Source organism: Piliocolobus tephrosceles, chromosome 5 (genome assembly GCF_002776525.5).
Source record: "Piliocolobus tephrosceles isolate RC106 chromosome 5, ASM277652v3, whole genome shotgun sequence".
Taxonomy (NCBI): domain Eukaryota; kingdom Metazoa; phylum Chordata; class Mammalia; order Primates; family Cercopithecidae; genus Piliocolobus; species Piliocolobus tephrosceles.
Genome location: NC_045438.1, coordinates 28,113,379 through 28,138,187, shown reverse-complemented (window position 1 = coordinate 28,138,187; position 24,809 = coordinate 28,113,379). Strand labels below are relative to the sequence as shown.

At 36.3% G+C, this 24,809-nt stretch overlaps 1 protein-coding gene across 1 annotated transcript in view; it reads right to left on the bottom strand.

Annotated features, from left to right (window-relative positions):
• LAMA2 (laminin subunit alpha 2) overlaps positions 1 to 24,809 on the bottom strand; it is a 509,807-nt gene that overhangs the window by 150,221 nt on the left and 334,777 nt on the right. The window contains exons 32-34 of the mRNA XM_026454995.1: positions 18,232 to 18,318; positions 14,212 to 14,405; positions 740 to 882 (exon numbers count right to left, since the gene is read on the bottom strand). Of these exons, the coding sequence (XP_026310780.1) occupies positions 740 to 882; positions 14,212 to 14,405; positions 18,232 to 18,318 (424 nt within the window). The remainder of the gene's footprint in view (positions 1 to 739; positions 883 to 14,211; positions 14,406 to 18,231; positions 18,319 to 24,809) is intronic.

Genomic DNA, 24,809 nt, shown 5'->3' with positions numbered 1-24,809 from the left:
TACTAGTTCTAGTTATCTAGTACAAGATTCTAATTATGTGTTTTCATTTTGACGATAACCTTAAATATTAACGTAAGCATTTCTGGATCCCAGGCTAGGCACCTGAGAGTTGAATATGGCCACTAGATCTCAGTGCCTACATTTGCTTGCATGTTTGATCCGATGGCAGACTGAGCACGTAAGTCACATAAACTTGTCAAGTGATGCCCACGTGTCATTTCAGGACCCTTTGCAGGGGGCTCTCTCGTTCAAATGTGGTAAGGTAGGAGAACTGAATTACCACGTCACCTCTGGTGGAAGAACTGTGTGGAAATACTCAATATCCTCTTTTTGTTGCAAGCAGCAATTTCCATTCAGCCAAAATCATGTTACTTTATATTAATGTTTTTTAATTTGAATTTTATTGGTTTCGTAAGGATTAATTTGTTTTAATTTTATAGAGCTATAAGTATAAAGAGTTCATACCTGATTTTATGTTTGCACATCTTTAAGTGACATAATAAAACTGATTTAGGCCAGACACTGGGGAGTACATGAGACTCTTTTCCCTTAATAGAAATCTGTATATTATAGTTCTTGAGTTTGAAAACCACTGGTTAAGAAAGTCTCTGAATTTCCCTAATAGCTATATCCCTTGATTTGGGGCTATGGGAAGAACATTTACCAATTATGGCCAATACCGCTTGTGAAGCTTCTGTCACCTTGTCCCTGGCCCTTGCTTGTGACTGCACCAACCTACCTTTAGCTCCTGAATCATATTTTCAAGACCATACAGCATTTTATATGGCGCAGGCAGTGGACCAGTGAGGTTGATGCTCATGACCATCTGCTCCAGGCGAGCCAAGTCACCGAGAAGAAGGCCAGTGCACTCATCTCCACAAACTGTGAAAGAGAAGCGACAAAGAGTAGTTACTTCTGCTAAACATCCCAGGCAGATGTTCAAAGAATTCAGCTATGAAATATTTTATGGTCCAAGAATAATTCCATGGAAGATGAAGATACTCATCTCAGAATATTAATGTTTTCGAATGGATGATGGTTGAAAAAAGATAAGAACAACAACAAAAGAACAGATATGCATGTCACCCAGAACCTGAAATAGAGGCGATAATATAAACTGAGGGACCAAAGAGGAGAAGCAAACAGATTTGGGAAGAAAAAGTGTATTGCACAAGCATTGAAGGTTTCCTTTAAGGCATCGAATATAACATTAAAAATACCCCCTAAATCCCTACACGAGCAATCTAAATGAACCTTTCCACAGGGAATAAAACGTGCTCCAGAGTCTAAATGTGCGGTGTTACATTAGACTGCACTGGAGGAAATCATAGTAATTTGACATCCACATGCTTTATGTATTACACATTCAAAAAGTATATAAATTTTTGGCCTGGTATCTACTGAGTAGAATTATTTAAAAAAAAAAAAGAAAAGTCTAAAGAAGGCCGGGAGTGGTGGCTCACACCTATAATCCCAGCACTTTGAGAGGCCGAGGTGGGTGGATCACCTGAGGTCAGGAGTTCAAGACCAGCCTGACCAACATGGTGAGACCCTGTCTCTACCAAACATACAAAAATTAGCCAAGTGTGGTGGTGGGCGCCTGTAATCTCAGCTACCCGGAAGGCTGAGGCAGGAGAATGGTATGAACCTGGGAGGTGGAGCTTGCAGTGAGCCAAGATCATGCCACTGCACTCCAGCCTGGGCGACAGACTGAGTCTCCATCTCAAAAAAAAAAAAAAAAAAACCAACTCAAAAGAAAAATAACTTTTATTTCTGTAATTAGTGTTTTTTCTTATGATAATATTTATTGACTTATTTATTTGTCAACTCTTCCTCTTTATCTCTTCAGTCTATGACCACCCATGATTAGATGCAGTCCCAAATCCCTACTTTGATGATTAACCTCTTTCGGTCTTATAGAGAAATAATTGCTAAAGGCCAGAAAAACTGTATTCTTTAAGTGGCCAAGAATGCTAATATTCTACCAGATATGGTTTGGATCTGTGTCCCCATCCAAATCTCATGTTGAAATGTAATCCCCAGTACTGGATATGGGGTGTAGTGGGAGGTATTGAATCACTGGAGTGGTTTTCATGGCTTAGCACCAGTCCCCTAGTACTGTTCTCATGACAGAGTTCTCATGAGACCTGGTTATTTAAAAGTCTGTGCCACCTCCAGTCCCCACATCCTCCTGCTCTGGCTGTGGGAAGATGCCCGCTCCAGCTTTGCCTTCTGCCATGAGTGAAAGTTCCCTGAAGCCACCCCAGCCATGCTTCCTGTACAGCCTGTGGAACCATGAGCCAATTAAACCTCTTTTCTTTACAAATTACCCGGTCTCAGGCATTTCTTTATAACGAGAATGGACTAATGCACTCACTATAATATTTTGGCCGTCAAAGAGGTACTATTCAAATTTGGTGGTAGGGGCCAGGATTGGTGGTAGAATTGGTAGAGAGACAAATGGATTATTGACTCTTCATTATGGAATAGATCTCATAAATAGTAGTATAATTTCCAGAATTAACATACATTGATTCTGTTGGCAGATTTGAAAAACATGCATATTTTTAGTTTTGCATTGCAGAGTAATGAGGTGTTTCTTCATGCCAAGGAGCAGGAACTGCCGCATTGATAATATACTCTCATGTGTACAGTTATAATTTCTTACATTCTGCAGATAGAGGTATCAACGCTATATACATGTTAAAATAGGGGAAAATACATAGTATGGAAAATACTGAGAATTGGAGTAGCTCTGGATCATGCCCAAACTTGGCAAGAATTCAATTAGTTCTCTAAATAGCAGTCCCCTGAGCTGTTTAATGGAGAGAAAACCATTAACTGGTGCTTGTAAACAAAGAGAAGGAGGACGGAGGGTGATTTTTTGATAGGACAGCAGCTAGAGGTGAGTTACAATATCACTTCACAGGGATTAAACTGCCCTGGCAGGGCTTTTAATAAATCAGCTCCTTGCAGGTGACACCTGCAACTGCAGAGTGTCACCTGCAGGGGCTTTGCAAGCTCCTGATGCTTCACAAGCTGAGTGAACACAGAGGCTTTGAAGGCAAGAGCAGAAGTCTGGAACTAGGGCTGTATCTCTTACTCTTCTCCTAGCCAGAATGAAACAGAATTTGCACTGCACGGAAACCAAGTAAAACGAAAAGAGTGTTTTGGCTTCGTAGCCCCGTTCAATGCAACCTTCAACAGACCTGTCTATATTAAACAGTTACAGAAAACACAACATAGAACTCAATTAAGTGCCAAATTGACTGTGTCTAAACACCAAGATCCGCGGTCTGATTCTCAAGCTTTAGTGGGCCTCAACACCTGTAGGACTTTCGGAAATCCCAGAGGGCTGGGTCACACCCTCGGTGTTTCTGAATCAGGAGGTGATTTGATCACCTGGTTTCTTTTAGTCTCTGATTGAGAATGTGATACTGATACTGCTGGTCTGTGAACCACACTGTGAATAGCAATCAGACCAGCAGTTTTGGCACCACCTGGAAGCTTATTAGAAATGTATAATCCGGCTCTACCCTAGATCTAGGAAATCAGAATCTGCACTTCAGAAAGGTCCCACGTTATCTCTGCACATTAGAATGTGACAAACATTGGTGTGGATCAGTGGTTCTCACTTTGGCTGCCCATTGGAATCCCATAAGGATTTATAAAATACAGATGCCTGGGCTCTTTCTCTCCTCACCACCACAGAATGTGATTTGATGGGTCTGTGGTAAGGTCTAAGCTTCAGTATTTCTATTTTTATTTTTTTTTCTGAGACAGGGTCTTGCTCTGCCACCCATGCTGGAGTACAGTGGTGTGATCATGACTCACTGCAGCCTCAAAGTCCTGGGCTCAGGTGATCCTCCTGCCTCAGCATCCCAAGTGACTGGGACTACAGGCATATGCCACCACATCCAGCTATTTTTTTTTTTTTTTTTTATGTAGAGATGGGGTCTTGCTGTGTTGCCCTGGCTGGTGTCAGATCCCTGACCTCAAGTGATCCTCCCACCTCAGCTTCCCAGCGTGCTGGGATTACAGGCATGAGCACTGTATTTTTTAAATATTCCAGTATTTGAAAAACCATGTAGCCAAAGGGTAAAACCACTGAACCAGGTGATAAATTACAGGGATGCTCAATCTTCAAAGGAGTAAGGATTTGGAAGAGGTCCTTTTGCTTCCTGTCTTCTCTACCTAGAATTCTTCTCCCTTGGTCTTCTCTCACCTGGTTCCTGGGTGTTCAGGTCAAGAGTTCAACTGTCACTTTTTCAGAGGGAAGGTCCCTGACGATTCTAAAATTACTGTTACCTGCAACTCCCCACCACCGCCTGCCCCATACCCTGCGCCAGTCACTACTGCATTTCCTTTGCTTTCTTAACACTCATACCTGTTTGAGCTACCTTATTACTTTATTTATTTATATATTCTTTCTCCCTCATTAAAGAAGAGACCTTAAACATCTTGGTTATGGTGCCTAGGAAAGGGTGTTTTACACAGTTAACATTCAATAAATATTTGTGGGCTAGTATTTTTGTGAAGGAAGGGCATCAAAACATTTTGGACAAAGAGAATGGCAGGGGTTAATGTTTGAGCATGGCATGTGCCCAAGTACGTGAAATGGTGAGATCAGAGAGGTAGAATGTTAGGAGAGAAGAGAGAGGGGAAGAAGGAAAAGGGGCGAGGTTGGGGTTGGCCGAACAGAAAACTTCTGAATGTGAGAAGAAGATAGAAAACCTCATAGATGTGTGAGGAACAGGATAATACATTAAAAACTATGGTTTAGAGAGAGAAAGAGAACTATCTTGTGATTGCAGAGGCAGAGATTGTCCGATCAATAAGAATGACTATTCAGATGCCTGCCTGAAGGAATTCAGTTTTGACTCAGGAAACGGATGTTGTAATGGAGAGATGGAGGGGAAGAAAATCAGTACAAAACTTTAGGACGAAAGAAATAACACCATCACTGACAGATCAAGCGATGCTCATTTCTGGGGAGAATTAAAAATGGTTACTATTGGCTGGGTGTGGTGGCTCAGGCCTGTAATCCAAGCAGGATTTGGGAGGCTTGACACAGGCAGATAGATTACTTGAGTTCAGAAGTTTGAGACCAGCTGGGCCAGCATGGTGAAACCCTGTCTCTACTGAAAATACAAAAATTAGCCAGGCATGGTGGCATGTGCCTGTAGTCCCAGCTACTTGGGAGGCTGAGGGAGGGGTATCACTTGAATCCGGCTGCAGTGAGCCTAGATCATGCCACTGCACTCCAGCCTGGGTGGTAGAGTGAGACTCCATCTCAAAAAAAAGAAAGAAAAAAAGGTTATTGTTAATACTTCTTTGCTGCACCTCCCATTTAAGAGGTGAAATCTACTTCCCTTCCCCTCGAATCTGGGTTGGCTTTGCAGCATACTCTGACCGACAGAAAGTGGCAGAGGAGCATATTGAATTTTGCAGTTTCTGCTTTCACACTCTTGGACCCCTGCTGCCTTCAGAACAATCCCAGGTTAGCCTCCTTGGGGAAGGGAGGCAACGTGAGAGAGGAAAAGGCAGTTGAGGCCCCAACTTGGGCTTGACGCCATCTGGGAGCCCCTAGGCATGACAGTGGAAGATCTGTCCAACTGAGCTCAGCCCAAATTGCCAACCTTCAGAATCATGAGAGTGTATGTCCTTGTTGTTTTAAGCTACTAAACTTTTGGAATGTATAACTGATAAAATCAATAACGGATACACTTATTCAAGGTTTGCACATGTGATTCAGATCAGAGACTTTCAACTGCAATTCATAGGCTAAAAACAGCATTAGTAACAATTACAATTTTATTAGGAATTATGAAAAATAGGAAGGTTCTTTTCCCACTGAGTCCAAGTTCATCATTGTTTTAAAAGTTCCATTTCACCTCTAGTGAAGATGTATTTTGGGCAGATGTTCCCAGGACGTAAGCAAGCAATTTGCTCTTTTTTCACCTATAAGATCTTGAAAGATACTTGATAATGATAATAAGATTTTTCACCACGCTTTTTAGGGCAGCGTGTGCCTTTGATAGCAAACACTAAATTATTCTTTAATTTATTTAATAATATATAACCTACCTATTTCCAAGAAGGAATTGGATCAGTTTGTTGATAATAGCATGGTTTAGATACTCCTTACTAGATGGTTCCAGAAATTGCCAGGGAAAGTACCTATAGTTTTCTCAATTTTTTACCTCATACAAGAATAAACCAGGGACTGGACTGCAGAACTAGAGCTGATGTACTGTAACATGCTATGGAGTAAATTGGTGTACTAGAATGCCAAGAGGCATGATGAATACTGATTTTTCTCTCATTTATTCTATACCCTGCCCATCTGTTTTGGTTCCTCATCTTCAGTTGTTGAAATGAAAATGTATTTAATTGCTCTTTCAAGGGCTCATACATTCCGTTTTATGTTTCTGTGTCCAAAGGGCTATTATCATCCCATGTCTTATGGCCTCTGTATTTGCTTTTGGGGGGACAAAGTACAAGCACATTTCCATAAGTGAAAGGTAAGTTTTACAGTATGCTCCAAGTAATATACTAACATATCTGTCTGAATGGGTCAGAGAGACTTATGAATATGACAGCCATGGGGATTTTTTCAAAGCTTCTGTACAAGTCTAGCTCGTGAAGTTATAAGGTAAACACATGGGGAAAAGTGTCCTTTACCTAATGGTTTGCTATTTTATTCCGACACAAAATATTTTGCTTACACCAGAAGCTATTTTTATTTGCCCTCAAAAAGTCCAAAGTGTCTGGCAACAAACATTGGAAATGGAATGCAAATTAAAACCAAATTTAATTCACTATAATAGGGAAGATCTGAAGAGTATGTAGAGACATGGACTATTCACATTGTGTAAACAACTGTTCTTTGACAAAGTGCAGTAACAGCTCAGTGTAAATTAACACCTATCTTACAGTCGGGACCTCAAAGAACCTTTCCAAACCATTCTCCAAATTCAGCAATACTAATAAGGTTACAAAGTGAAATCCTGCCTAAAATGCACAGGAGCAAAAGCAAATATTTCAAGACCATGATTATATTTTACATGACTAAATGTTTCTGAGGCTTTGCCTATAGAAGTGTCAGGATAAATTTGTGTCTAATATTAACAAACGCAGTACTAAATTCAGATTGTTATAGCCGGGCACATGTAAGGGGCAAATCATGCAGCCAGTATTACAGATCTTTCTGTTAGCAATTATTACAAAATATTGCATTTCTACCAGGATTCCCCATGCATAATAACTACTGGCTTACGGTCACAAAAGAAATCACACACTGCATCCAAACCAAAGAAGCTGAAGCTAAAATGAGGACACTGAGTATTTTTGAAACGGCCAAAGCTATTAACCAATTTTAGGTAGAGATACATAAATTCTCTGCTCTAATCAAATAGGAATAAAATGAATAAAGACATGTTTTTAACAAAAGATAAAATTATGTGTTAATGTATGTATTTTAAATTAACTCTTCTAGATGAATGCCATTGATGGTTCCCTGGATCTGAATTTTATGTTTCTCACTTCCCCTTATCAACTTCAAAAAGAAACTTTTACATTAGCATATATTTATGGCTCATTAAAATGTACTTAGTTATTCTATTTTAAAATAAATATCTTCTAAAATAAATATTTGATTCCAGAGTCATTAAGAAGGCCTTTTAACCTGTCATTTCTTTGAATAGAGAGGAAAGCTGTAGACTTCGGTTGAGACTGATGAATTTGCTGATGTATCAAGTAATGATATTTATGTTTTTTATATATGTTTTATGATATATGTGTTTTATATGTATATGTTTTACATATATGTTTTTGTATATTAAATAATGATATGTGTTTTATATATATATTAAATCAAATTATATATATAATACATAGGAAAACAAGTTCAATGTGTTTCAAAGATGGTGTAACTGTTCAAAACACTATTGGAAACTTTGAAAGTACTATAAATAATAATGGGATAATAGTGTTTATCTACACAACAGTCACTACATGACAGGCAATGTATTATATTTTGCCATCATTATCTCACTTAATATTTACAGCAATTCTGTGAGGTAAGTACTATTCGTATCCTCATTTTACAGATGAGAAAAATAGCCACAACCAGGGTGCTTATGAATCTATAAATAATGCATGTGAAGGGCTTAAAGACAGGAGGAATGTAAGGTGGCCATAAAAGTGGTTTTCAGTGACTTGAAGAGCCTAGAATTAGAGATAATAACTGGAAATGGGAAGTCAGCCTAAAATAAAGAAAATATTTCATCAGAAACTGATGAGTTGCACAAAACATCAGGTCTTTGGGGAAAAAATGGTTACATAATAACAATGATGATAACAATGCCTAGAATTTATTGAGCACCTATTATGCTTAGATACTTAACATACATGCATGTAGTATTTTACATCCATTTTACAGATGACGAAAATGAGGTTTAGGAAATTAAATAATGTCACACAAATTGCAAGCTAGGATTCAAACCTTCTGTAGCCATTTCATAACGCCATGCTTCCTTGCATTAGGACACTGTCTGTTTTGTGGACGTCACAGAAAAAGAGAAGGCTAGACTAGTTTACTTATTTCTTCCAACTTTAAGATTATGTGATTTTATTTTGTCTTTTAAGGTCAGTAAAACCTCCTGGGCCTTGCCAGAGTGGAAACTGCAATCAAAATAGAGTTTACTTTACTCTTAAAATAAAACTTGCTGAAAACAAAGGCAACAGTCATCAGCTGTCTCTATACGACAAGTCAAATGCGCAACTCCTTAATCAGCTAACAGAACGGCTTCCTCAATGATATACAAACCACTGAGACAGATCTCTAACAACTAGGAAAATCATCTAGAATCACAGTGAGAGTTGCCATTCCAACACCGTTAGCCTGGACCAATGCTAAGGTTGACAACAAGAAACTCAAATATCTTTTACTAACAAAACAAATGAGTAGAAGGTGCAGACAAGGAGAAGAGAAAATGTTTTATAGATTGCCTAACACCTGGATGTGAACAACATGTCACAGCTTAGACTTACAGAAAACTATATCATACATACTGTCCTTCCAAATAAGAGCTTACTTGAGCAGTGAGGAGGAACAGAGAGAGGATGACATTTAGAAGGTACAACAAGCAAAGTGTTAGATCAATAATCAGCATCTGGAGATCAACTGATGTTTATCATCATCTTTTAGAATAGAAAGTGCTGTTTTCATTACAGTGATAACCACATTTTATTTTGTTTCTGCTCCCATGTATAGGGAGCCATAATTGCCATTATTAATCATTTTTTATTATAAATGTACAATAGTGTTCTAGTGATAATATATAATGGTCTCTGCCTTATTGTGATATTTGGTGGCAAATGGCTATTAAAAACAACAGTGTTGATTACATCTCTGTAGATCAAAGTAGGATAAAACTTCAGACTTCAGGTTTCACCAAGTGGTTGGAAGTTGCCTGTTTTACAGAGTAAAGGTAAATTATCACATTTAGCTAGGTTAATCTCAGGCTGCAAGTAGAAAACATACTTTGTCATCACTTTTACAAATTGGCAAGCAAAGTGTATGTTTTATTTTAAATAAATGTATGTTAGAATTTAAGTAAATTGTTACTGTAAATAATAAAAGCTGATATATCCCAAATACCTCGCTATGCAGTGATTAAAAATAGGCAACATCAATTTGATATTTATAAAATGTTATTTCAGGCAATTTTTATGAAGTAATATCTTGCCAACAGATACTAATTTTAATTTCTGTTCTCTAGGAGAGTAATATATTTTACTATGCCACTCATAATCTATTTTAAACATTACATGAGTTATTCTGTGTTAATTATATGAGTTTACAGAAAATAGGATATGAACAAATCCAAGTTTTGTGTTTCAAAATACTAAACTTTACTGCTAAGCAAATAATGGTTTCTTCGTTCATTTTTAAGTTTCTTGAAGGCAGGTTAGTTGTTCTCATTTTATAAAATGACATGTGAACTATGAATGAGAGTTGAAAGAGGAGGATGGATTTGTATTAACTTATTAAGAAGAAATCTTAATTTGGGAAATTAATAAAATAATCTGTTCAGAACTCACCAATATACATAACATTGTAAAGCTGTCCCAAATAATTCCTTTTGAAAAAAAAGAGGCTGTGAAGTTAATCTGGGCACCCAGCTAGTGTCTCTTCTTCTGCATAGAAGACAGTCTCTACTTGACAATCTCTGATGAAAAAGAATCTATCATAAATGCCATAATGTTTTAAATCTTAGAGGAGTCTCAAAGGTTAGCAGAAAATAAATGTCAGTGTCGAGCTATATATACTTAAAATTTCTCATTTTGTAATTTTACCTCATTTTATATTTATTTTTAATCGAGGTAGGATGGTCTCTAAACATGGAAGCAGTGAATGAATAAAGGGCTGAATTCATTACTGTTGAATATATTGGCTAAACCACATCTGCTTTCTCTGTTTATCAGTAGCCAGCACAGAGGTTACGAAAATAAGATTTGTAAGACTGACCCATGCTCAAATCACAGATCTACTGAAAAGTCACTGAGAAAATGACTTAACCTACCTAAATTCAGTGTTCTTATCACACAGTGGGGATGATAAGGAACGGGAATGTTACAAGAATGAAAAGAACCACATGTGAAATGCTTAATATAGTGCCTGGAAAATGGCAAGTTCTCAGTCAAGGTGAGCCTTTAAATAAAGTTACTATTATGATGAACCCTGTGTGGTAAAAGGGACTTTAGAGAATGTCTGGAATTTGAAGGTGAATACGTTGCTTAGTTATGCCCAGGAACTGACTCTGCTTGGTGGGGCTGAATTTAGGTCACTAACTTTGAGAGACTGTGATGTCTAAATAGTTCCTAATGTGGACATAGATTATTTTTATAAATTCTTCATGATAGTAGTTAAAATCCACATATAAAAGGCCTGTGTGCTGCAAAAAATTCCATTTTGGATCCAGCAAAATCCAGGCCTGGTCACTGGCAACTGTCCCTGGAAGCTGTAAGTATTCTAGGGACCAAGGTGTCCAAGGGAAGTCCTTTCACAGTTCCTGCATTGGCTTTGTTTTGCCTGATCTGTTCAGCAGAATTTTATATCCTTTGTGAAATAAGAGCCTAATCTAAATTTATAGTGAGTGTATAGATTCCTTTCACCAATATGCAAATTACCTGAGATCATGCAATGATCAGGCTTAGGTCATTTATCATGCATTTCTCTTTCTTTTTTTCTTTTTTTTGAAATACACAAATCTATGGTGTGGATCAGTCTAAATTATATTTCCCAGAGAAGTAACTAAAGGGAGCAAAATTAACTCTTGTACAATACATGCTACTAAACTGTTTACTTATTCTAAGTAATAGCAGAAAGTTTATTTTCTGGAGTCAGTACCATATTAACAACAAGCACTGCAGACATTTCTCTTACTACATCCAAATTCTCTTGCTTGAGCCAAGCTACCTCCCTTACTCTCACCCCCAGGCCTTATACAAGTCCACCATGACCGCATAAAACAGGCCCTGCAGATCAAACACACCAGGTGAACTCATTTTTTGGTCTCTCGCACTAATTTAACTTAAGGATATAGAAATATATTAAAAGGAGAATTGAGAATAAGTCAGAATTACATCCTCACTTGTGTCTCCTTTTATCTCATTTCAAAACTCGGAGTGGAAGTAGAAACTGAATCCTGGGAAAGGCCAAGATCATAGAATCATGGCACATTTTTCCATAATTGGAGAAATTTTAGAAGAAAAGAAAACATGAAAAGTCTAAAGATACTCTGTGTAACAATTCTTAGAGTTAGCTTCATGAAAGGTGAAGAGAAAACATTCCTAGAAGTAAGTGGAAATCACTAATGCTTAAGAGCAGTATTTGGAAAATCTATACAGCATAATTGTAAGATAATTAATTGTGCTTTAGAAAAGGGGTCTAGATATCAAAAACAATCCTATAATTTAATATTTTTTTTTTTCTGGAAGAAAAATTGCTATTATTTAACCCTCCAAAAGAATATAAACACTTCCATTCTAGCAACTGAATTAAATATCATGTATAACCCCTGCAAATACATTTCCTCGTGGGGCAAAAATAAAGCAAATAGGCATTATAAAACTGGTTTAGGCCAGACACGGTGGCTCACGCCTGTAATCCCAGCACTTTGCGAGGCCGAGGCGAGCGGATCACGAGGTCAGGAGATTGAGACCATCCTGGCTAACATGGTGAAACCCCGTCTTCACTAAAAAATACAAAAAAAACTAGCCGGGCGAGGTGGTGGGCGCCTGTAGTCCCAGCTACTCGGGAGGCTGAGGCAGGAGAATGGCGTGAACACGGGAGGCGGAGCTTGCAGTGAGCCGAGATCACAACACCACACTCCAGCCTGGGCGACAGAGCAAGACTCTGTCTCAATAAATAAATACATACATAAATAAATAAATAAATAAATAAATAAATAAATAAATAAATAAAATAAAATAAAATAAAATAAAATAAAATAAAATAAAATAAAAAACTGGTTTAGCTTTGTAGCTGGAGGATTGGCCCTTTAGTTAATATCACATGGGACAAGTGGAAATTAGAAACCTGCATATGCGACAAGGAAAAGATGAGTTAAGATTTCTAATGATAAATGTATTCAAAATGTTCAAAAAGTATTGATCATCAACAATAACAATGAAAACTTAAAGCTATTGTTGTTGATGGGCAGAATGCCAGTTCTCTTTAAAAGAAATGTTCCCAAAATAATCCCATTATATTATCTTCCCCAGATTTTAATGTGCTATTGTTTAATTTTTGTGCTTAACATTAATATGATCTTTTCATTTTAAGTTTGCTTCTGGATAATTAATAAAAGTGATGATTAATAATTCAAGGACTGTTTCATGTTTACATTAAGAATATCTATATATTATCTAGTTAATTATGTGCATGTTAATAATTTATTTAACTTGAAAGCAATATTACAAAATACTTTGGTAGTCTACTTCTTTAATTATCATTAAAATATATCATTATACTTGGGAAGAATGAGTGTGGATATACTAACAACTAAATATGACAATATAAATGTACTGTCAAATACATTTTGATGTATTTGACATCAAATGTCAAATGTCAAATGTCAGAGAGGTGATGATGATCCCCTCTCACCTACCTTCACATTTATTTTCAGTGTAATACACTTTCATTAAAGATGGTTAAAATACAAAGAAAAAATGATTTTAAAATCTATTTTCCCAAATAACACCCAGTCTTAACTTTTTCGTGTATTTTTTAATACAGCCTTAGCTTCTGAGGTTAATGGTTATAAAACTAGAACATAAACAAAAATTCTTCTATTTAAGATATTATTACAATTTAGACACAAACAACATGCTAAAACAAGAAATGTTGACATGCACAAACATCAGTAAAATAGGTAAATGTTGAAAGAAAAAGTGCTAAAATAAATTCCTTAAGAAAAGAATACTATAGAACAGCACTCCTTCCTTAAATTTATAAATAACCTATTTTCGATTTGAATGTATGCAAGATCTAGGAATTATATTTAGCTACTGATTTCAATGTACTTTCAATATGGCACTACTAAATCCAGAATCAGTAAGAAAAAAGAGAGACAGCAAGAGAGCAAACTACTCTCCACTTATTGTACATGAGTAAAAATACTTGACTTCATTGTTACTGCTTATGGGTTTTGTAGTTCAAGAGAAAATTATGAAGCAGTATCCCCAAGGATTTTCATAAAAGCTGGGAAAAGAAACGTCAGTTGTCATTCAAGGCTTAAAGTATCTGTTCAGTCGATTACAAATTCAGGAGGATTCTAAAATTTTTAATATACTCAGATCTTGAATCTGTCACAAAGGCAATACCAACTTGAGGCGAAACTGGAAACCCTGAGATGGACAAATCAAATAAAATGCCTCCAGGAGCTTCACTGTAGGTCTTTCAATGAACTGAGTAAAGCACACTGAGGATTTTCCCAGCTGTTTTTGGCTCAGCAGGATGGACACGAAATCAGCAGGTGAACAGCAGAAGGTGGATAGATAGTGTCAGAAAGAATGAAGAGTAGAATTAGCTATTGGAAAAAAAAAAAAAAGGCAGGTGGAGGGAGTCAGTCTTTCTCACTGGAAATGAGACAGAAATGGAATGAAGGCCTCCAAAACTACCAGCGAAGTTAGTATACGTACAAACACACTCCCAGCCCTCGCGCGCGTGCCAATGCTTGCAGCCGTCACACTTCCTTCCCGTGGCTCCGGGTCGGCACGTGCAGATTCCTGTGACAGGGTCACAGGGCACAGGCAGTGAGCCATAGGGATCACACTCACATTCTTGGCAGGAGCCTCCAGGGCTGCTTGGACTGCCAGTATAGCCAGGGGCACACCTGAATTGAAACAGTGACAAAGCAAAAGAGGTTAATAGCAAGTCATGTCTCCACATTGTTCTGTGCAGTGGTCTTTTGTTTTGATGAAGCAAAACTGATAGCAAGAGTCCATAAGTCAGTTAACTTTTCCTGTAAAGGGCCAGATAGTAAATAGTAGACTTTGCAGGACATAGGGAAAATCAAGATGATGCCGTGAAAAAGAAATAAAATTCTAAAGCATTCTGCTGCTGTTGTTGACAGAATTGAAAACGTAATAATGATAATAATAATAAGTCAAATTACTTTGTAATATCAGGCTACTAATGAGAAGAATTGGATTCTTCCTGAGGTTTGAAATTATCCTTCATTTGGGTTATAATTTAGTGCCTGCTGTCATCAAATTGATTGTAAATGCTGACCTGTAACAACAGTTCTTAATTGAGTGCCATACAGAATCAGAAATAGGCCAAATTTGGCCTGTGGACCATAGTTTGTCTGTCACTGCTCTAGATCATAAACTTTTTTGTTAAGTTCTCTTCTACAATTAGAGATGAATACAATTCTATATTGACTTCTGGGCTTTCCTACACTCATGAATTTCAGAGCTCAAAATAACCAAATAATACAATGCATTAATTTTACTAATGAGGCAAAAGAGGCAAGTTAAGTGGCAATAGGCTACTCAGATTTTCTGTTTAATTTTATTCATCTTTTCTTTTTACCACATCTTCCTCAAGATGGATTTTTCATGTGTATCTGTGGAAGTGGGTTAATGATATGCAAACAAAATATATAACACTGATTTGGAAAATTAGAAAGAGAATCCAACTGGATGAACCCTAAATGCAGTCCATTAATTGACTCTTCCACCTACCTATGCATCCATTCACCTAAGTGTATTTCACTCGGGGTTATGACACTGGAAGTTTGGTAACTTTACACAATGCTAGCAGGGCCATACATTGTGGTTTGCCCAGGACAATTTCATACTACCTGTTGTTTTGGCTTAATTGCGAAAAACACTTCCTGTTTTTAATATAGTGTCTCAGATTGGACAACAAGTTATATATATGGTCAGTGTAAATATAACCAACAGTTAGAATTTTTGTTGAACAGGCAAGTATGTGAGGAAGTTGAGAGACAGTAGGGGACTGGAGCCAACAGCTATAAATACTGGCAAGATAATCATAGACCATCTTTAGCTGCCTGAGACTGTGAAATCTGCATGGCTGACTGTGAAAGTTAATTCATCCTGTGCTGGTTAGAAAAGGCAAAACATGAAGAAAACGATTTGTGACATTAGACTTTTATACATTTATGTTTTTGATTATTTTCTTTTCAATGAAAGATTACAAATACTGAAAATAGCATTTAAGTAAGTCTACTTGAATGACTTCTTAACATTTACAGGTAAAATAATTGTATTCCAAGCAGATTCAGATTGATTAAATGTTCAAAGAGTTTATTACAAGAGTATTGAAAATAAAGTATGGGGAGAGGTTTCTATATTATAGGGATACTCAAGAAATTTAAGCAGTTTTTGACCTAACCTGATCAGTCTGGGCAGGTCAAAAGATGATTTAAATGATTTAAGAAGCTCTCAGCACTGGAACACATTTATTTGGAAGGTTACAATAAAAATTTAACCAAGAACTTTGGTTTAATATAGCTGAATAAAGCAATTTTTCAGAGACATATAACCTGATCATTTATATGTTAGAGATGATGAGTGCAAAGCTATAACAACATTTGAGGACAGGAAAAACAATTTAAGTCACTCACATTTGATACTATATGGCCCTGCTAATCTATATGCTATACAAACGACAGCTTTTATTGATTAAATACTCCTGGATATTAAAAAATAAATTTTCTGGAATCATTCTGCTTTAACACTATAATTGTTATTTTAGTGTCCCCTTCTAGCCTTTTCTATACACATGCTTTTGTAGAAAATGTAACTACAGTGTATAAATGTAGCTACATTATAAATTTTTTTTCATGAATTAGTGTATATAATCCTTTTGGTGCCCAGCAATGCTTTTAGTCACTATCCTACTGGTGACTATCCTACTGCAAGAAATAAGTATTAGTCTAACCATAAATACCAAAGCGCACTGGTGGATATTAACAAGTATGTACTTGTATCACCTATATCTATATCCAAATGATGTACATATCTTCAGAACAAATGGAAATATTTTTAGATTTGGTGTTGCTGTGAGTTATTTAATTGCTGCTAACTTCTGTTGGCATGGAAATTATGAATCCACTGTTTTATATGTATGCAAATTTTGGATATTGTGTTTAGAGTTACCACATACGGATTTATTTAGAAATATATTTTACAAATGTATAAAAATTGCATTGGGATTTATAAAAGTTAAGCCTAATTATTTAGTTACTTATTGCCATGATGAATACAGCTGTTGCTTGCTATATAAAACAAGACTCTTAAGTGGGTGCTGATAATTAGTATTAGTTTATATTTGCAAAGAAACTTATTTAAGTGTTCTTCGTAGAATCTAGCAAAGGAATGGGCGAAGCAGGGCATGGAAAAGAAAAACTCTAAGGGTGTGATTTCAGGTGATGTCCCAGTCTTAGCCTGACTCCATGGAATGCTCTGGAGCATAAAATAAGATCTCAAAACTTGTTCCACTTAGGCGCCAAAGAGCTGGACTTTTGTACTCTCATGCTGGTTAGCCATGGGCCACTGCAGGAAGGTGGGGTAAGCACTCAGGCCTTTCTTCCTCTTCTGTTGGAGAGAAGGCTTCAGTGAAGGTGCCTAGGCAGGGCATCAACAGTGTCCTTTACACACTTATTGTCATAATATTAGTGTAAAGTAGGTGGCCTATCCATGATTCCTGAGATAACAGATGAGGAAAATGGAATGTAGCTAAACTGTTGGAACTGAGCAAAGTCTATGGATCTTTATAAAACTTTTATACTGCTAGCAATTATGCTAGAATTATCATGTGTGTATAATGTTAGTAGTTAACATTAGTAACTCTCTGTTATATTAGAGATAATACCTAAAATGTACTAAAAATGGTGGTGACAAATTTGAATATCCAGGATACTGATCTTACAGAAAATATGTATCTGGAAGATATTAATTGCAACCTTTCTAGACAGTGAGTTTGTCTAGACAGTAAACTGTATTCCTTAATTTACCATTTGGATTACATTCAGAATTCAATTTAACAGCTGTATACATGCATCATGAGATTTCATAAGCAATATGGTAAGAGAAAACATTTAAATCATATTGTTTGCCTATTGAAAAGAAAAATTGAATAACAAACACTTTATTATCTGGGTACTGCCTATTGAAAAGAAAAATTGAATAACAAATACTTTATTATCTGGGTACTAATTAAAACTTCCTGATATTATTTATATTTTGAGTTATGTATACACTTGCTGGTGTAGTGCCACAGTGTTCAGAACAATGATGTGAATGCAGTTACTTCCAGACAATATTTTCCAGTGCATTAAAATAAGAAAAGGGTAGCCAGTTTTTTATTAGTAGTAACTACTGCTAAGCTTTTGAAAATTGATTTGTTCTTACAAAATTATATATTTATATATATAATTATGTATATATACTAAAGCATAAATTAGATAATTGTGAAATAGTTTGGAATCTTTGAGAAAGTCTAAACATATGGTGGAAATAACTTTCTTTGGACAAATTCTAAGATACACAAGTAGTTTTGAAAGCATTATAATTTAAACTACTATGCAAATATTGAAGTTCTTCAAATAATGAATATTTTCCTATTGTGACCTTTTACCATATAATCCCTACACATCATTACTCTGTACATTTCATGGCTGTTGGTACCTTTCACAGTACTGGCCTTCGTATCCCCGTGGACAAGCAGTGCAGCGGTAGTCATCAAGGCCTTCTGTGACACAAGAGGGGCTGAAACTGAATCAGAAAGAAAAGGATTGCAAAAAAAGTTTAATCCATTTATTTTATAAAATACTATTCCTATCCATTATCAAGGTTTTTGGGACCTACTTTTAAGTGGTGATAAATGCCATCCTTATAATTAGCTGAAGTTCTTATTTAATGGTAGGACATCACAATGAAAAACCATTAATAAGAGTAAACAAATACATACTGTTTGGTTTAAATGATGGATTAAAAATGCATCACACAAGGCATGTTAATATTCTGGAATTTAACAATGATGTGACAGCCATGAATATACTAAACGTCCAGCAAAATTGTCCTATTGTTCACTAATCAAAAGAAAAATCTGACTAGAATTTATGCACATTGTCCGATAGTAGAATAGCTATTACGTATTATCTTTTAGGTTAAAAAAAAAGCATAAAATCTATATAATTTTTTTTTCTTGAAAACTCAGCCCAAATGGCCACTGGTGCTTCAAGACATGAAGTGTGAATAAATGTTTCACTTGGAATAAAAGAATATCTTTTCTAATTTACATCCAGATTTCAAACTACATTTTACTTTGAACACAAAGTAATGTGATTTAGTGTGAGGAAAAAAGGGAAAGCTTTTTCTATGAAAATGACTATTTTATGGTATTTTCTAATAATTAGGTCTTATATAACTTCCCCAATGTTTTTACTACAATGCTGGTAGACCACAGCCAGTCTGTCTTGCTCCAGGATTTCTGATGATCTTACTCTATAAAAAAAAAAAAAAAAAAAAAAATACTCCACAAGACTTGAAAACTAAACTATATTAGCGTGTAGTTTTGGGTTGTTACAAACTTCTCTCAGCTGCATTCCCATTAGATAAAACTGAGTGATGCATTGGAAACTTGGAAATTAAAAACATGTATCTGTGGCAGAACAATAATGCTGCACACACCACTTTTCTTTTCGCTGCTTCACTAAATCAGTTGATGCTGAACACGCAATAACAGGCCAGGCCCACAGCTCCTTTTGGTCAGGTGCTATTAGGACCTAATGTTAATGTCTTCTAATGCATTACATCAATAGTACATGAATGAGTAATAGGCTCTAACTTTTGCAAAATTTGTGAACAAATTGATCTACTACTCACAAACTTATTATCCAAAAAATTTATTTTTGCATTCACAAAAAATAAACTTATAATTGACACCCTCTGCCAAGTTTTTAGCTCATTCATTTAAAGCCTGATACTGAGTGCATCTGCGCATGCACACTCACGCACACGTGCACACACACATACACTCTCTTATACAGATTTTAGACATTTCCAGTGAAACTCTAAAGAGCCAATATAATTAAGTTACATTTCTTTATAGTAAAATAATGAAATGTCAATAAATAAATAATTAATAAAGTGTTTACTATATAGGAATGTAGTAATTCTTGAATAGTTGATTTTTTTTTCAAATTATGATATTATGGTGGATTGCACTGTTTCCTTATATCTCATAAAAGGTCTTCTGGAGGGAGTAGGGATTCCATCTCACCTGAAGCTTGAGTTTATTCTTTCTGTTCACAACTCCCTAACTGCTCTCAATTCTCATTTCGTCTGCAGGGCTACTCAGAAATCCTTGGGCTTTTCTCATGGTGACCATCTTTTACGTTTCCCTATGGCTGCTAATTCCAAACTCCCCTCAACTGAATTTTAAACACTTACAGAGTCTGCTCTCTGTGTCATCTCCTATGGACACTGCAGAGATAAATGGGTTTCTGGAAATCATTTCCTTCTGGTTTTTATCCCAGTTCACTGGTTGTTCCTTTTCAGTTTCCTTTGTTGGATCTGTGGCACGTCCTTGATCTCTTAACGTGCTTCACAATTCAGTTTTCTGATTTCTGCTCCCTTCTTCTCTCTCCTCTAAATGATCTCACTTAGTCCTAAGGGATCTAAATATTGTGCCTACCTTCACAGATTTAAAGTAAGTTTCTCCCCATCCAAAAATACACCAGATCTTTCCCAATTTTCCCCATCCCAGTCAACGGCCACTCCATGTTTCCATTTGCTTTGCCAAAAACCATGGTGTCAACCGTGTCTCCTCTGTCACACTCCACTTATCTCCTATCTGCAAATGCTGTTGGTGCTTCCATCAATAACACCACTGGATTATCCTGTACCAAGACACCTCTTGCCACTGGAAGATTTTTAGCCTTCAGGACATTTAGATATTCATCAGAGCTTTGCTGACTTCATCTCCTAGCACCCTCTTCTCATTCACTCTGTTCCAACCACCCTAGCCTCCTGTTGTCTGCCAAGCATGGGCCTGTGTCTGGGCCAGTGCAGTGACTTTTTTCTCTGAGGGGACTGTTCTTCCTGCAGGTATTCACATGACTCACACCATTCACATTTCTGCACAAGTCTCATCTGTTTGTGAAGATCATTGACCACCTTATCTAAAATCATACCTTAGTCACTCTAAGTTCATTGAGGCTCCTTTATTTCTCCTGGTAGTACTTGTCATTACCTGACATTACATTATATATCTACTTCTTTATCTTACTCTCTTATAAAAAATATAAGCTCCAGAAGGCTAGGAAACATGGGCTGTTTTGTTCACTTATATATTCCCAGTATGAAGAGTCATGCCTAGCATTGGGTTGGGCCCTCATTAACTTTTTATTGAATAAATAAATAAATAAAATATTATGTTTACTTTCATGGAATTTACAATTTCGTGTGAGAGACAGATATGTACACATATAGGACAGGAAACATATCTTTTATCTCTTCATAGTGTTGGGATGAAGTACATGCTTAGTAAATGTTCATCTTCTGAAAGAATAATTGAAATAATTCTGTATAGTAAAATGTGTTAGTTGTATACAAAATGTACAAAATACACGCTGTGCTATGGATAGGTTTTGTGGCAGAGGTAGGGTTTGAAAAATGTCTTGAAAAATAAATTAGATTTTACAGGGATTGTCTCAGGGAATAGCAAGAGCAGACTGCTAACGATGTCTAGGTAAGTGCAAGAAACGCCAAACTTGGCATTATATAGAATGGTGTTGAGGGCAGGGAGCCTGGAAAGGTAATCAGATTACAAAGGGTTTCTAATGCTCAAAGAGTCTGATCTTTCCTTGGGAAGGCACTGGAAACTTCTAAGGGTGTGTGAGCACTGCCACTCTGTTATAAGAGTTAAATTTCTACCATATTTGTTTTGCTAAGAGATAATGAGGACTTGAACTAATGCCGTGGAAATGAGTCAGTAATCACTCATCATGCCTCCATATTTCTCACTGACTGCACAGATCGAAGTCATAAATTGAGATATCTCAGCCTCCTTCATCTATTCCTCAGAATCTGTTTTTATGTCTTGAGGAGAAGTGCCTCTTTTCTTTGCCCTGGCTGGTTTCTTTGCTTCACATTTTAATTATTCTCTTCTCACCATTTATAGGTCTTCACTTTGTTAATTAGCCTAATATGTCCCAAGCTTTAGATGGTGATATTAGTGACTCATGAACTCCATTTAGTAGGTTTTGGCTGAAATTTTTTTCTAAAAATGTAAAATAACAAAATTAAATAAACAGCATGGTATATAATACATCTATTTAGATATCTATGCACACAAGTTTTTGTGGGTTTCTGGCTTATGATATAAAAAAGTGTTTCTTACAGTGGTTGCAATCAATAAAGTTTGAAAATCACTGAACTTGCCATTTTAATTTGATATTTTGATTCAGTGTCTTTTGTATAAAAATTTACTCAAATTATACAAATCACATAAAACAACAATGAAACAAAAATGAAAACACACTCTTATTGATCCTGCTAACCAATCAGGGTAGTATTCTACCATTTTATTCTTGAAATTTCTTAAAACTGTAAATTAAAATTCTGCTTTCATTATTGATGGTCAAAATTCATCAATGACTCTTATAGTGTAACCACAGGACCAACCAAAACTGGGCCTACCCTGTTGATAACAAAATGTCAGGTTACCTTTTAGGTATAACAGAGCCAAAAACTGCAAGTCGTGTAGCCTAGGCATGTTCAATAGAAAAACTGTGACCTCTAACAACACCAGGAACCAACTATTCCTCCCCTTGAACCAACAAGACAGGGACAAAATCAAAACCTGAACATTGGCACTCCTTCAGAAACGAGGGGTTCATTGGCTCAGAAGATCTAGGGCTAAAATCTGCCTCGATATACCTTATTGTAAGTGATCAAATTTGAAGCCCTCCAATCAGACTTTGCCAAGCCAGCATTTCTAAATCCTTTGCCTTGCCTTCTGATCCCTTGAAACTTTCCTCATATCCCAAATTAGGGAGACAGATTTGAACCTGACTCTTGTCTCCTTGCTGACTAATTTTGCAATAAAGCTTTTCTTTTCCCCAAAGTCAGTGCCAACGTTATTGGCTTCTATGTGCTTCAGGCAGCAAGCCCATTTATTTGCTCAATTACAATAGTCAGTTGCCACCATATTCACCGGGTCTCCCTTGTGAAAGCAGCAACTGATGCTGTTCATTGCTCTTCTCTCCCTTGGTGTCAATGGCAGTGCCGCCCGGGTTCCCTCTCTTCTGACTGCTCCTGCCTTGGCTCTCCTTTTTCTTCTTTCCCAACATGAAGTCCTGTCTTTCCTTCTTTCTATATACTAGCTTTGGATAACATTAGCCTGGGAAATCTTATCCAACTTTAATTCACTTATTAACATATCTTTTCCTTCATCTGCTCCTGCAATTTTCAGATTTCCATTTCTTGCAGCTATTTGCATATTTCCATTCAGACAGATATGTTCTATCAATCTGAACCTATTTGAAACATAAATTATCTTTCTTCTCTAACAGCTCTCTCCTGGTTTCTCTATTTCAGTTAATGGCACCATCATTTTCGGGGGCAACCTGCCTGAAAACCTCAGTCTTCAACTCCTGCCCGGACCCTCACCCCTCACATCTAATTAGTTTTCAAATCTGTAGAGCTGTATTAAACAGTTTTCTCACATTCATTCCTTTGTCTCCATTCTTGTTACTATTACCTACTTCTGGTTCTAATTATCTTTTGCCCATGCGAGTATACTAGCCTTTTAATTGGTCTCTATGCTTTTCTCATTTGCCTGTTTCAATTCATTATACTCAAATCTATTATAATAGTTTTCCTAAAATGTGGCTATAATCATATTAACCTTTTTTTCCAAAATAAAAACTTCTAGTGTTTCCTTATTACATAGAAAATTAAATAACTATTTCTTAGACTGGTATTTAGGGTTTTCTACAATATGGACTTTATTCTCCCATTCATTTTCATCTGCGATTATGAAATTGTGTCTGAACTCCATGTTCCAAATTCTGTTACTTATTAGGTTTTGCACATCCCTTGTATTTTCTAAGCATTTGTCCATTTAATTTCCTACTATTCCCACCAGTGAAAATCTTTAAATTAATTATTTAAGATCCATTATACATGCTACAATTTCTTTTCATATGTTCCTGAAGCTTCCGGTATTAAGTGTGGTGTTTTGTGCCTTTGAATTCTCTTTACATTTAAGTTGACACCCTTAACACAGGTTTTACAGTGAGTTCCTCCAAAAAATGGCATGCTTCTCTTGTATATCTCCTGTAGCTTTTATTATAGTGTAATCACCAGGGAATTATCAATTAGTTATTACATTTTTCTAATCCAAATGGCTTACTTTTTAAAACAATTAAATACATAGCATTATGCTGTTTAAATCTGGGCATCAAGGAGAAATTAGGGAAAGAAAGACAAAAATAATGTTATTTTTCATACACCTACTACTTGGTCCCTGGCTGAACAATAAGACCATGCATATTATCCTCTTCAATATCCAGCTTACCTAAAAATTTACATTTGACACCCTGTAAAAGGCTTGTGATTCCAGCCAACAAAAAAGAGGAGCTTTCAGAGGAAAAGGAGATGATTTACAGGAAATGTTTTCAGAATGCATACAAAGCCGAAGATGAAGAAGAAAGTGAGTAGGCACAGGTGCAAAGATCACGTTGTCTGAAGTGCTCTGTGGCTCTTTAACACTCAAGATAGAGTGTCCAGAATTCTAATTCTGAACAAACTGCCATACATTATTTTCAAAAGAAAATTCTTAGAGTAAATCTGCCCTGCCTTACTGAAGTCTATAAATCACTTAACAGAAAGTGCAGGTAGTCTGGGCAAAAAGGTAAATGAAAACACCTACGGTTTTCATCAATATATAAACCAGTGCAGAATCTTCAGACAGCACTGAAAGAAGATATTCCAGCTTTTGTTTCTTGTTAGGGCTGTGTTTCCATGGTACCAAGCTCAGACCATCTTAAGAAAAAGGAGGTTGTGATTTCGGGAGTTTCCTTTTTTTTTTGGAGCATAACAATAAGTCACCTGCTTGAATTGTACAATTTTTCAACTGTTTTCTTGATAATTATTTCCAAATCTTGAATCAAACACATAAAATAAATGGAAACAGCCACAAAAATTATATAATATGCACCCGAACAATCCTTCATAGCTGATATTATGGGCAGAGG